Genomic DNA, 13,989 nt, shown 5'->3' on the forward strand with positions numbered 1-13,989 from the left:
TGTGACATTTTTAAGGATTCTTAAACCCATTAAGAATATTCTAGTATTCTGGCTCTGTGTGAATGTAAGTGGTGGTTTTCACCTCATCCAGCACAGACCTACCCCCTTTATTGCAAAGACAGCTGTTTGCCCTTCACATCTTGCCTGCAATCACTGTGGGCTAGGACTTTCCCTGAGGGCAAAGCTTAAGGTAGTGCCGCTCCAGCCACCAGGCATCCTTTTCTAGATGCTTATTCTGAAACTTAATTTAAAATATCAATTACTTAAATGACTTTTAGGGATAAAATCTTACTGTCACATAGACCCAATTGTAAAAAGATTTGAATTGGGGGAAATTCTTGGGCTCTTTTCCAGTTTTCTTCTTCCACAAACCCTTCCTATTTTAGCAAAGGTCTGTGTACCTTTCTTAGATTAAACGCATGGCCCTGCCTTTTCCCTGAATTCAGGAAGCCCATGTTTTCTTCTCTTGTGACTGACTTCCTCTAGCATAGACTTATCAGAATGGGAGAGCCGCCTCTCTGCTTCCTATCTTCCCATCCCTGTTGACTCTCCTACATGGGTGTTGCTAAGACCTTTCCTGGAAAGAAGCTACAGACTAAAACCCAAAACTGGATGCTTTTGCACAGACACTACTTTTTAAACAATGCAGAAGCCTTGAGTTGCCAAGATGGTGTGAACCTGCCAGTGTTTTGCTATTTCCAGAACATTGACTCTGCTGCCAGCCGTTACCACACTTTTTTTCCTGGTAAAAATGCATTTAAAAGAATGGTTATAAAAATATGGTTGCTTTAATGGAAACTTTATTGTATTCTTAGCACCAAATTATCAGAAAGACTTAAAATAAACTCACTCTTTTAAAAGTTCCAACAGTAACACAGATACTTTTTTGGTCTGTACTTTGCAGAAGTGAAATTTTTCTGTCAAACTCCAGCTGTTGCTGATATTATAATTCTGGTTGATGGCTCATGGAGTATTGGAAGATTCAACTTCAGACTGGTTCGGTCTTTTTTGGAAAACCTGGTTACAGCATTCGACGTGGGCTCCGAGAAGACACGAATTGGTACATCTTCTACTGTTAACAGCAGTCTGCTGCCAGTGTAAAACCACCAGGAAGCTTCTTAAGAAATTTCAAAGACTCTTTACCAAATGGTTTTCAGAATTACAGGTTTAACAATAGTGATATTCCCAAAAGGGCAAGTTTGCATCAATAAATATTTATTTCTACTAATTTTTGCTAATGACAGTGTCACTCAATTAATTATTGAACACATTTCAATTTTCTGGAAAGCCAGAATCTTCTCTGCCTAATAGTAATAATAATTTGAAAGTTGTCATTTGTTTAAGAATTTATCAGGTAAAAGTTTTCTTTTTATTTAAAAAAAAACACAGCTGAATCCATTGAAATGTTTAACAATTGGGAAATGTTTTATAGTACAAGATAATCTTTGCCAAATTAATTCTAGCTGAGATAAAAAGCAAAATAAAAGGTGTAAATCATTGAGCAACATATCCATTTTATTATATAAAGTCTCCTAGTTTCCCTTCTAAATAGCCATAAAGAAAACTCATTCCTTTGGGGAAAAAACCAAAAACAAACACTATAATGTATACAGAAGTCAAAATATAATGTTGTCCACATGAAGCTGGTATAATGTTATATACCAATGTTACCTCAATAAAAAAAATTAAATAAATCTAGACCTTTTATCTACAAACATGATCAGACTTTAAAAAAAAAACGCTAAGTACCTGACTGGGTGCTCACTTCTAGATGGCTAGAAAATATATACATTCCTTCAGCTCCCAGCTATGTTGAAAATTCCTTAAATTGATGTCAAGAACTCATTTTGAAAGTACATAGTGAGGCAGAGAAAAAAAATGTTGCAAAGATTAGGCCCTTCATCATTCTAGTTTCTTGAATGGTCCACTAGATCTTTGAGTAACCCATCATTTCTGGGTGGGCTTTCTCATCTTCCTTTTCCAGGTCTTGCACAGTATAGCGGTGACCCCAGAATAGAATGGCACTTGAATGCTTTCAACACAAAAGATGAGGTGATCGAAGCTGTCCGAAATCTACCATACAAGGGAGGAAATACACTAACAGGTATGTTTTTGTCTAGTCCACATTTTGAGCAACATATCTTGCTGAAGAATAGTTTGATTACTTCGTTTTGCCACTTTGCATGTCTTAGCATAGTATTTTTAAACCAAACTAGCATATAAAGTTCTTAGATGGCTCTTTTCTCAAACCTAGCATTAAGAGTTAAAACCTAGACATTTCATCCCTTTTGCTATGTGAATATAATGTCCCAGGAAGGGCTTGGTTGAACTAGAAGAGAACCAAGCAGTCCCTGACACTGACAGGCTTTAGTAGCTATCTTAACCTTTGTCAGTTCATTTTTCTTCCTCTTCACCTGTTTTTCCTCCAGTCATGCTGTCAATTAAATAAAAAAAAATTTCTACCAATTTTCAAGGAAGATATTTTCTTTACCCTTATTCTGCAATCGGTAGTTATCATGGAAATATTTATGGAGCTTTGGCTCACCGATATTTTTGATAAATTAGTACAATCGGCCCTTAGCATCTGCAGATTCGACCAACCAGGGATCAGAAATATTTGGAAAAAAATTCCAGAAATTTCCCAAAAGCAAAACTTAAATTTGTCACATGCTGGTAACTGTTTACAGGCAATTTACATTGTATTAGGTATTATAAGTAATCTAGGGATGACTTAAAGTATCCGGGAGGATGCACGTTTGTTGTATGCAAATACTACTCCATTTTATATGAGGGACTTGAGTATCCATGGATTTGGGTGTCACAGGGGGTCCTAGAACCAATCGCCCTGTGTATACCAAGGAACAACTGTAATGTAAGAATATTTAGATTACAATTATCCATGACCCAACCACAAAGAGTTATCACAGGTTTTAACCCTAATACATGCTATTTCCCTCTGTGGGCCCACAATGTGGATGCTCGGTTTAAATAATAGAGATGCTGTCATTGAATTTTAAGTAAACCACTGAAATCCTGATAATTGCTCTGCCAATTGGAGGTTTAATCTAACAAGCTTTTTGTTAATACAACAAAACTTTATTAAGCACAAATCCTATAACAATATTTGGTATTTATTTTTTCTGGGTGAAAAGTGTCACACTCAAAAGGCAGGAGTTCAACTATCATTTTAGATCTGCCCCTTCTACCGCTATAAAACAGAGAAAGAGAATTTGTGGGGTGTTTTAGATCATCATGAACAAAATTGAAAATGTAGTGATGATATTTGGGACATTTGCTTCTGTGTGGGTATTCTTGCTTCATCCTTAATTATAAAGGTTTAGATTTTCTGGTACACAGGTCTGTCAATATACATTTGATATGAATTCAGTGTTCTTTATGAATGTTAGTTTCAGAAATGATGCACTATTCAGCTATTTTTTATTACCTCTGTTTTGGTGGATTTTAGTTTTTCATCGGATCTGTCAAAGAATAGTTTATTGTAAAAATGAAGATGAAAGTGCACATCTAATAAAAACTCTTTTAACGTTCTAAGTTACTCATCTTGTGGTTACATTTGCAGAATTGGAAGGCTTTTTATTAGAGATGGTTGGTTTGTGTTTATTTTTTTTTGTTTTCTCCTAGGTCTTGCTTTGAACTACGTCTTTGAAAACAGCTTTAAACCAGAAGCGGGAGCGAGGACTGGAGTGTCCAAAATTGGCATTTTAATCACAGATGGAAAATCCCAAGATGATATCATTCCACCATCCAGAAACCTTCGTGAATCTGGTGTAGAACTGTTTGCCATAGGTATTTGTTAATTATGGTCCTGTTTCAACAATGGACACACACATGACCACTTAAAACTATATATGATGCAAAGTACGCTCCACTGAAAGCCAGGAGACCTGAACACTTTCAAGTCGTTTTTTTTTTTTATTGGAGTATAGTTGATTTACAATGTTGTGTTAGTTTCTGCTGTACAGCAAAGTGAATCAGTTATACATGTACATATATCCACTCTTTTTTAGATTCTTTTCCCATATAGGTCATTACAGAGTATTGAGTAGAGTTCCCTGTGCTACACAGTAGGTCCTTATTAATTACCTATATTATAGATAGTAGTGTGTATATGTCAATCCCAATCTCCCAATTTATCCCTCCGCCTCTCCCCGGCCTTTTTCCCCCTTAGCTCTAGTCATAGCCAGTCATTTGATCTGAGCCCAACTTCCTTACATTAAAAATGGAAGTGATGGAACTGATGGATCTTATGGTGTGAGGATCTCTAGGTGAGATACCACACACAAAATGATGTGAAAAGCATGAAGTGCAAAGGTTAGGTACATATTTGTTACCATTTAATTAGTCAAGACTTTTCTCTTTAGTATCACTTTATAGCTATCTCTTCTCTGATAGTGTAGAGAGAAACCAATTTATCATTTTCAAGGAATTAAGGTCTTGTAGTTAAGAAAGCAAAGAATTATAGATATGCAGTATTATTTATTTGAAAATAACCCTTTATAAGGTATCGGTTTGTGGGAAGAATATGTATGACACACACTCAGAATAACTGCAAAATATTTAGTTGATGCAATTTTGCTCTTGATTAAATTATTTACATTTTCTTTGGCGATAGGAAGGCCTTCTATTTAGTAGAGACTGACCAAAAAAAAAAAAATAGAGACAATTCCTCTGACTCATTGCTAGATTTGTTACTCAAAATGTGGTTTATAGAATGTTTCATTCGAGAAGTATTTGCTTCTTTGCTGGGTGGCAGGCATTTTGGTGGGTGCTGGAGCATAAATATGAACAAGGCAAAATCCTTACAAAACAAATTCCATCCAAGTCATGATTACCAGTTCCTCACTTTTCCGTGCTCTTTACAACAGACTGTTTTGTTTGGAAAGGTGAGAGAGAAAGAGAGATTTGGGGTTTATCTTCTCTAGAATATTCTTAAATGATCCAAACTTGTTGGTTTTAACTAAATGCCATGAAAAGTATTATTGACATTAAGCTCATTGCTTCAGCATGCACTGTTATTTTGCTATCGTGGACACAGATCCAGCTATGCATTTTAAAAGTTATTGTAGAGGTCCGTCAGACAAGGAACGTTAGAGAGATTGATTTAATTTTTATTTTTTATTTTTCTATCCTTTTGTTCAACAAAGAAAATCCCTGCAGAAGACTTACGCTATTAAGGGATTAATTTATGTGTTTACTCTCCATTCTGTGGTCTCGTTAATGATGAATGGATGAGTTTAAGTGAACTCATTCAGATGTGATTTGGACTTTTTCTCTGGGAATTACCTGAAAATCAGTAGTATTTATTATCTTATAACCCCCTAAAGCAAATAGTTCAGAAACAACCGATGCTTTGTTACTCAATCTGTTGAGGTTGGCAGATAAATTAAATGGCACAGCTGGGCACCTAAGAAGTAATTAATGTTGCCCCAGGTAATCTCTCTTCCTTGCTTCCGTAGTACCCCTTTTTAACATCCTTAGATAATTGCAATGACTGGGATTTTTAAAGAAATGCTACTTGTTTACTGAAGCCTGGGGAAGAGAAATCTACCTTTACACCTATGAAACCGAATCCTGTGCCTCCCTTTTTCTATTTCTAATTTCACTGGTAAATATTTACTCATTTTAATGTGTAATCTTCTGAGAGGCAGCTTGAGATAGTAGTTAAGAGCATATGACTTTGGATCTAGACTGCCTGGGTGAAACCTCAGCCGTATACTTACTGGTTGGGCTTCCTTGAGCAAGTGAATCAACCTCTCTTTGCATCAGCTTAGTCATCTGTAAAATGGGAGAAACAGTAATGCCAAACTCATAGGATTCGTTGTGAAGATTAAATGTGTTAATATATAGAAAACATTGAAGTGCTTGGGGCATAGTAAGCACACTCTAATTGTTAGTATCCACGGCTAAGATAGACTAGAAAATTCCAAGAGGGCCAAGGATTTTCTGTCTCAATTTAAGTAAACTAATTTTATAAAAATTTAAACCTGAAGTTCGGATAGTGTCGAGTACTGGTTTAATTACTGTTGCTTCTGCAATATTTATGAAAGACAGAAGTTAGTTTCATCAATACATCTTCCTTTAAGATGTACTGAACAAAATTAAGACTTAATCATTTAAAAATGATTTTGAGGGAATTCCCCGGTGGTCCAGTGGTTAGGACAAGCCCTTCCACTGCAGGGAGTACAGGTTCTATCCTTGGTTGGGGAACTAAGATCCCACATGCCGAGCGGTGAGGCCAAAAAATCATAAAAATTCAAAAATAAAATAAAAATGACTTTGAAAGTGAATTTAAAAAACAATCTGACATGAGATGTGCCTCTTTAAAGTACAGGTGGAGACTGATGGGTGCAGGTCGGGGTCACTGCAGTTGCTTTTTCAAATGGGGCATGACCATCATGACCCTCCCTGTTGTCCTCAATGCCAGGGGTGAAAAACGCGGATGAGAATGAATTGCAGGAGATCGCCTCTGAACCAGACAACACTCATGTGTACAATGTCGCCGAATTTGACCTGATGCACACAGTTGTGGAGAGTCTGACGAGGACTGTCTGCTCCAGGGTGGAAGAACAGGACAGGGAGATCAAAGGTACAATGAATGACAGAGCAGAGTTACTCTGCTCATATGGGTATTACTCTGTGCAAAAATCTGTCATGGATTATGAAAATTCTTATGATTTTTCACATTGGCTTACTAAACAGTCCTTTGTAGAAAAGGGAGTATATTGGTAGGTTCCATGGGCTTGTGGGAGGGATACTTTAAATTACTAGATAATATCTCCATGGTGTTGCATTTAGACCATCATGTTTGTTTTTTAATTAAATGTTGGATTTTGAGATCATTGAGCATTCACATGAATTTGTAAGAAATAATGTAGAAAGAGATCATGTATATTTTACCTGTTTCCCTCAATGGTAACATATTACAAAACTACAGTACGATATCACAGTCAGGAAAGTGACGTTCATACAGACAAGATACAGAACATTCACGTCACCATGAGGACCATTTCTGTTATCCTTCTATAGCCACATTCCTCCCCGCCTCCAACATCTTCCTAACCCCTGGCAACCACTAATCTATTCTCCATCTCAAAATACTTTTAATTTTGGAAATGTTATATAAATGGAATTATAAAGTATGTGTATGAGGACTGGCTTTTTTCACTCAGGGTTATTCCCTGGAGATTCATCAAAGTAGTTGCATGTATCAGTAGCTCTTTCCTTTTTATTGCTGCGTTGTATTCCATGGTGTGGATTACCACACTTTGTTTAACAATTCACACATTGATAAACATCTGCGTTCTTTCTACTTTTTGGCTGTTACCAAAAAGGCTGCTATGAACATTCATGTATAGGTTCTTCTGTGAACATAAGTTTTCATTTCTCTGGGATAATGCCCAGGAGTGCAACTGCTTCATCATATTGTAATTGCATGTGTGGCTTAGTTTTAATTAAGAGGCTGCCAAACAATTTTCCAGGGTGGCTGTCGCATTCTACATTCCCACCAGCAATATATAAGTGAACCAGTTTCTATGCATTGTCACTAACATTTGTTGTTACTATATTTTATTTTGGTCATTCTGATAGGTGTGGAGTGCTATCTCATTGTGGTATTAATTTTCATTTTCCTGATAGCTAATGAAGTTGAACACCTTTTCACATGCTTATTTGTATATCCTCTTTGATGAAACATCTGTTCATATCTTTTGCCCGTTTTCTTTTTTTTATTTATTTTTATTTTATTTATTTATTTATTTTAACATCTTTATTGGAGTATAATTGCTTTACCATGGTGTGTTAGTTTATGCTTTATAATAAAGTGAATCAGCTATACATATACATATATCCCCATATCCCCTCCCTCTTGCGTCTCCCTCCCTCCCACCCTATCCCACCCTTCTAGGTGGTCAAAAACACTGAGCTGATCTCCCTGTGCTATGTGGCTGCTTCCCACTAGCTATCTATTTTACATTTGGTAGTGTATATATGTCCATGCCATTCTCTCACTTTGTCCCAGCTTACCTCTACACCTCCCCATGTCCTCAAGTCCATTCTCTACGTCAGCATCTTTATTCCTGTCCTACCCCTAGGTTCTTCAGAACCTTTATGGCTTTTTTTTAGATTCCATATATATGTGTTAGCATACAGTATTTGTTTTTCTCTTTCTGACTTACTTCACTCTGTATGACAGACTCTAGGTCCAACCACCTCACTACAAATAACTCAAATTTCACTTCTTTTTAATGCTGAGTAATACTCCATTGTATATATGTGCCACATCTTCTTTATCCATTCATCTGTTGATGGACACTTACATTGCTTCCATGTCCTGGCTATTGTAAATAGTGCTTCAATGAACAAGGTGGTACGTGACTCTTTTTGAATTATGGTTTTCTCAGGGTATATGCCCAGTACTAGGATTACTGGGTTATATGGTAGTTTTATTTTTACTTTTTTGAGGACCCTCCATACTGTTCTCCATAGTGGCTGTATCAATTCACATTCCCACCAACAGTGCAAGAGGGTTCCCTTTTCTCCACACCATCTTCTGCATTTTTGTTGGTAGATTTTTTGAAGATGGCCATTCTGACCGGTGTGAGGTGATACCACTTGTGGTTTTGATTTGCATTTCTCTAATCATTAGTGATGTTGAGCATCCTTTAATGTGTTTCTTGGCAGTCTGTATATCTTCTTTGGGGAAATGTCTGTTTAGGTCTTCTGCCCATTTTTGGATTGGGTTGTTTGTTTTCTTGATGTTGAGCTGCATGAGCTGCTTGTATATTTTGGAGATTAATCCTTTGTCACTTGCTTCATTTGCAAATATTTTCTCCCATTCTGAAGGTTGTCTTTTCATCCTGTTTATGGTTTCCTTTGCTGTGCAAAAGCTTTCAAGTTTCATCAGGTCCCATTTGTATATTTTTGTTTTTATTTCCATTACTCTAGGAGGTGGGTCAAAAAGGATCTTGCTGTGATTTATGTCATAGAGTGTTCTGCCTATGTTTTCCTCTAAGAGGTTTATAGTGTCTGGTCTTACATTTAGGTCTTTAATCCATTTTGAGTTTATTTCTGTGTATGGTGTTAGGGAGTGTTCTAATTTCACTGTTTAGAAATTAATTTAGCTGTCCAGTTTTGCCAGCACCACTTATTGAAGAGGCTGTCTTTTCTCCATTGTATATTCTTGCCTCCTTTATCAAAGATAAGGTGACCACATGCACATCGGTTTATCTCTGGGCTTTCTATCCTGTTCCATAAATCTATATTTCTGTTTGTACCTAGTACCATACTGTCTTGATTACCGTAGCTTTGTCATTGATTACTGTAACTTTGTAGTATAGTCTGAAGTCAGGTAGCCTGATTCCTTCAGCTCTGTTTTTCTTTCTCAAGATTGTTTTGGATATTCGGGGTCTTTTGTGTTTCCATACAAATTGTGAAATTTATTGTTCTAGTACTGTGAAAAATGCCATTGGTGGTTTGGTAGGGATTGCATGGAATCTGTAGATTGCTTTGGGTAGTAGAGTCATTTTCACAATGTTGATCCTTCCAATCCAAGAACATGATATATCTCTCCATGTGTTTGTATTGTCTTTAATTTCTTTCATCAGTGTCTTATAGTTTATGCATACAGGTCTTTTGTCTCCTTAGGTAGGTTTATTCCTCGGTATTCTATTCTTTTTGTTGCAGTGGTAAATGGGAGTGTTTCCTTAATTTCTCTTTCAGATTTTTCATCATTAGTGTATAGGAATGCAAGAGATTTCTGTGCATTACTTTTGTATCCTGCTACTTTACCAAATTCATTGATTAGCTCTAGTAGTTTTCTGGTGCATCTTTAGGATTCTCTATGTATAGTATCACGTCATCTGCAAACAGTGAGTTTTACTTCTTCATTTTCAATTTGTATTCCTTTTATTTCTTTTTCTTCTCTGATTGCTTTGATTAAAACTTCCAAAACTATGTTGAATAATAGTGGTGAGAGTGGGCAACCTTTTCTTGCTCCTGATCTTAGTGTAAATGGTTTCAGTTTTTCACCATTGAGAACGATGTTGGCTGTGGGTTTGTCATATATGGCCGTTATTATGTTGAGGTAAGATCCCTCTCTGCCTACTTTCTGGAGGGTTTTTATCATAAATGGGTGTTGAATTTTGTCTAAAGCTTTTTCTGCATCTATTGAGATTATCATATGGTTTTTATCCTTCAGTTTGTTAATATGGTGTATCACATTGATTGATTTGCGTATATTGAAGAATCCTTGCATTCCTGGGGTACACCCCACTTAATCATGGTGTGATCCTTTTAATGTGCTGTTGGGTTCTGTTTGCTAGTATTTTGTTGAGGATTTTTGCATCCATGTTCATCAGTGATATTGGCCTGTAGTTTTCCTTTTTTTAGTCGCATCTTTGTCTGCTTTCGGTATCAGGGTGATGGTGGCCTTGTAGAATGAGTTTGGGAGTGTTCCTCCCTCTGCTATATTTTGGAAGAGTTTGAGTAGGATAGGTGTTAGCTCTTCTCTAAATGTTTTATAGAATTCGCCTGTGAAGCCATCTGGTCCTGGGCTTTTGTTTGTTGGAAGAATTTTAACCACAGTCTCAATTGCAGTGCTTGTGATTGGTCTGTTTATATTTGCTATTTCTTCCTTTTTCAGTCTCGTCAAGTTGTGCTTTCCTAAGAATTTGCCCATTTCTTCCAGGTTGTCCATATTATTGGCATATAGTTGCTTGTAGTAATCTCTCATGGTCCTTTGTATTTCTGCAGTGTCAGTTGTTACTTCTCCTTTTTCATTTCTAATTCTATTGATTTGAGTCTTCTCCCTTTTTTCTTTCTTTCTTTTTTTTTTTTTTTGCGGTATGCGGGCCTCTCACTGTTGTGGCCTCTCCCATTGCGGAGCACAGGCTCCGGACGCGCAGGCTCAGTGGCCATGACTCACGGGCCCAGCCGCTCCGTGGCATGTGGGATCTTCCCGGACCAGGGCATGAACCCGTGTCCCCTGCATCGGCAGGCGGACTCTCCACCACTGCACCACCAGGGGAGCCCTCCCTTTTTTCTTGATGAATCTAGCTATGGTTTATCAATTTTTTTTATCTTCTCAAAGAACCAGCTTTTAGTTTTATTGATCTTTGCTATCATTTCCTTCATTTGTTTTTCCTTTATTTCTGATCTGATCTTTATGATTTCTTTACTTCTAACTTTGAGGGGTTTTGTTCTTCTTTCTATAATTGCTTTAGGTATAAGGTTAGGTTGTTTATTTGAGATGTTTCTTGTTTCTTGAGGTAGGATTGTGTTGCTATAAACTTCCCTCTTAGAACTGCTTTTGCTGCATGCCTTAGGTTTTGGGTAGTCATGTTTTCATTATCATTTGTCTCTAGGTATTTTTTGATTTATTCTTTGATTTCTTCAGTGATCTCTTGGTTATTCAGTAGTGTATTGTTCAGCCTGCATGTGTTTGTATTTTTTACAGATTTTTTCCCTGTAATTGATATCTAATCTCATAGCGCTGTGGTCAGAAAAGATACTTGATATGATTTCAATTTTCTTAAATTTACCAAGGCTTGATTTGTGGCCCAAGATATGATCTGTCCTGGAGAATGTTCCATGAGCACTTGAGAATAAATTATATTCTGTTGTTTTTGAGTGGAATAACCTATAAATATCAATTAAGTCCATCTTGTTTAATGTATCATTTAAAGCTTGTGTTTCCTTATTTATTTTCATTTTGGGTGAGCTGTCCATTGGTGAAAGTGGGGTGTTAATGTCCCCTACTATGATTGTGTTCTGTTAGTCTCCCCTTTTATGGCTGTTAACATTTGCCTTGTATATTGAGGTGCTCCTGTGTTGGGTGCATATATATTTACAATTGTTTTATCTTCTTCTTGGATTGATCCCTTGATCATTATTTAGTGTCCTTCTTTGTCTCTTGTAATAGTTTTTATTTTAAAGTCTATTTTGTCTGATATAAGAATTGCTACTCCAGCTTTCTTTTGATTTCTATTTGCATGGAATATCTTTTTCCATCCCCTCACTTTCAGTCTGTATGTGTCCCTAGTTCTGAAGTGGGTCTCTTGTAGACAGCATATATATAGGTCTTGTTTTTGTATCCATTCAGCCAGTCTATGTCTTTTGGTTGGAGCATTTAATCCATTTACATTTAAGGCAGTTATCGATATGTATGTCCCTAATAACATTTTCTTAATTGTTTTGGGTTTGTTATTGTAGGTCTTTTCCCTTTCTTTTGATTCCTGCCTAGAGAAGTTTCTTTAGCATGTTTTAAAGCTGGTTTGGTGTTCTGAAATATCTTAGCTTTTGCTTCTGTGTAAAGGTTTTAATTTCTCCGTCTAATCTGAAAGAAATTCTTGCTATGTAGTGTAATCTTGGTTGTAGCATTTTCCCTTTCATCATTTTAAATATTTCCTGCCACTCCCTTCTGGCTTGCAGAGTTTCTGATGAACGATCAGCTGTTAACCTTATGGGGATTCCCTTGTATGTTAATTGCTGCTTTTCCCTTGCTGCTTTTAAGATTTATTCTTTGTATTTAAATTTTGATAGTTTGATTAATATGTGTCTTGTCGTGTTTCTCCTTGGATTTATTGACTGTTTCCCATGTTAGGGAAATTTTCAACTATAATCTCTTCAAATATTTTCACAGTCCCTTTTTTTTTCTCTTCTTCTGCTGGGATCCCTATATTTCAAATGTTGATGCATTTAATATTTTCCCAGAGGTCTCTGAGATTGTTCTCAATTCTTTTCATTCTTTTTTCTTTATTCTTCTCTGCCTTAGGTATTTCTACTTTTTTGTCTTCCACATCACTTATCCCTTCTTCTTCCTCAGTTATTCTGCTATTGGTTCCTTCTAGAAAGTTTTTAGGTTCATTTATTGTGTTGTTCATCACTCTCTGTTTGTTCTTTAGTTCTTCTAGTCCTTGTTATACGTTTCTTGTATTTTCTCCATTCTATTTTCAAGATTTTGGATCATCTTTACTATCATTACTCAGAATTCTTTTTCAGGTACACTGCCTATTTCCTCTTCATTTGTTTGGTCTGGTGGGTTTTTACCTTACTCCTTCATCTGCTGTGTATTTGTCTGTCTTCTCATTTTGCTTAACTTACCATTTTTGGGGTCTCTGTTTTGCAAATGGCAGGTTCGTATTTCCTGTTGTTTTTGGTGTCTGCTCCCAGTGGTAAGGTTGTTTCAGTGGGTTGTGTAGACTTCCTGGTGGAGGGGACTGGTTCTTGTGTTCTGGTGGATGAGGCTGGATCTTCTCTTTCTGATGGGCAGGACCTCTTCTGGTTGTGTGTTTTAGGGTGTCTGTGAATTTATTATTATTTTAAGCAGTCTCTCTGCTAATGGGTTGTGTTGTGTTCCTGTATTGCTAGTTGTTTGGTATAGGGTGTCCAGAACTGTTGCTTGCTGGTCATTGAATGGAGCTAGGTGTTAGCGTTGATATGGAGATCTCTGGGAGAGCTTCACCATTTAATATTATGAGAGGCCGGGAGGTCTCTGCTGGACCAATGTCCTGAACTCAGCCCTCCCACCTCAGAGGCTCCGGTCTGACACCTGGCCAAAGCACGAAGACCCTGTCAGCCACACAGCTCAGAGGAAAAGGGAGAAAAAGAAAGATAGAAAAAAATAAAAAAATAAAATAAAGTTATTAAAATAGAAAAACTTTATTAAAAATAAAAAAATAATTTTAAAAAAGAGAGAAAGAATGAAGAGAGCAACGAAACCAAAAACCAAATCCACCAATGATAACAAGTGCTAAAGAGTATACTGAAAAAAAAGAAAAAAGGACAGTCAGAACCCTGGGACAAATGGCAAAAGCAAAGCTATACCAAGAAAATCACAGAAAGAAGCATACACATACACACTCACAAAAGGAGAAAAAGGAAAATGAAATATATATATATATATATATAACAAAATTAAAAAGGAAGAGAGCAACCAAATCATTAAACAAATCTACCATTGATAATAAGCTA

The 13,989-nt window shown here is 36.6% G+C and overlaps 1 protein-coding gene across 4 annotated transcripts in view; it reads left to right on the forward strand.

The window, feature by feature from the left end:
* The window catches only part of COL14A1 (collagen type XIV alpha 1 chain), a 257,518-nt gene that overhangs the window by 77,055 nt on the left and 166,474 nt on the right, over window positions 1–13,989 (forward strand). For all 4 annotated transcript variants that reach the window (XM_027092565.1, XM_027092562.1, XM_027092564.1 and 1 more), the window contains exons 6-9: window positions 905–1,060; window positions 1,985–2,104; window positions 3,643–3,807; window positions 6,446–6,607. In XM_027092565.1, coding sequence (XP_026948366.1) covers window positions 905–1,060; window positions 1,985–2,104; window positions 3,643–3,807; window positions 6,446–6,607 — 603 coding nt within the window. The remainder of the gene's footprint in view (window positions 1–904; window positions 1,061–1,984; window positions 2,105–3,642; window positions 3,808–6,445; window positions 6,608–13,989) is intronic.

The sequence above is a fragment of the Aethalodelphis obliquidens genome, unplaced genomic scaffold, assembly GCF_003676395.1.
Source record: "Aethalodelphis obliquidens isolate GAN/ISIS:26980383/991018 unplaced genomic scaffold, ASM367639v1 scaffold79, whole genome shotgun sequence".
Lineage (NCBI taxonomy): Eukaryota > Metazoa > Chordata > Mammalia > Artiodactyla > Delphinidae > Aethalodelphis > Aethalodelphis obliquidens.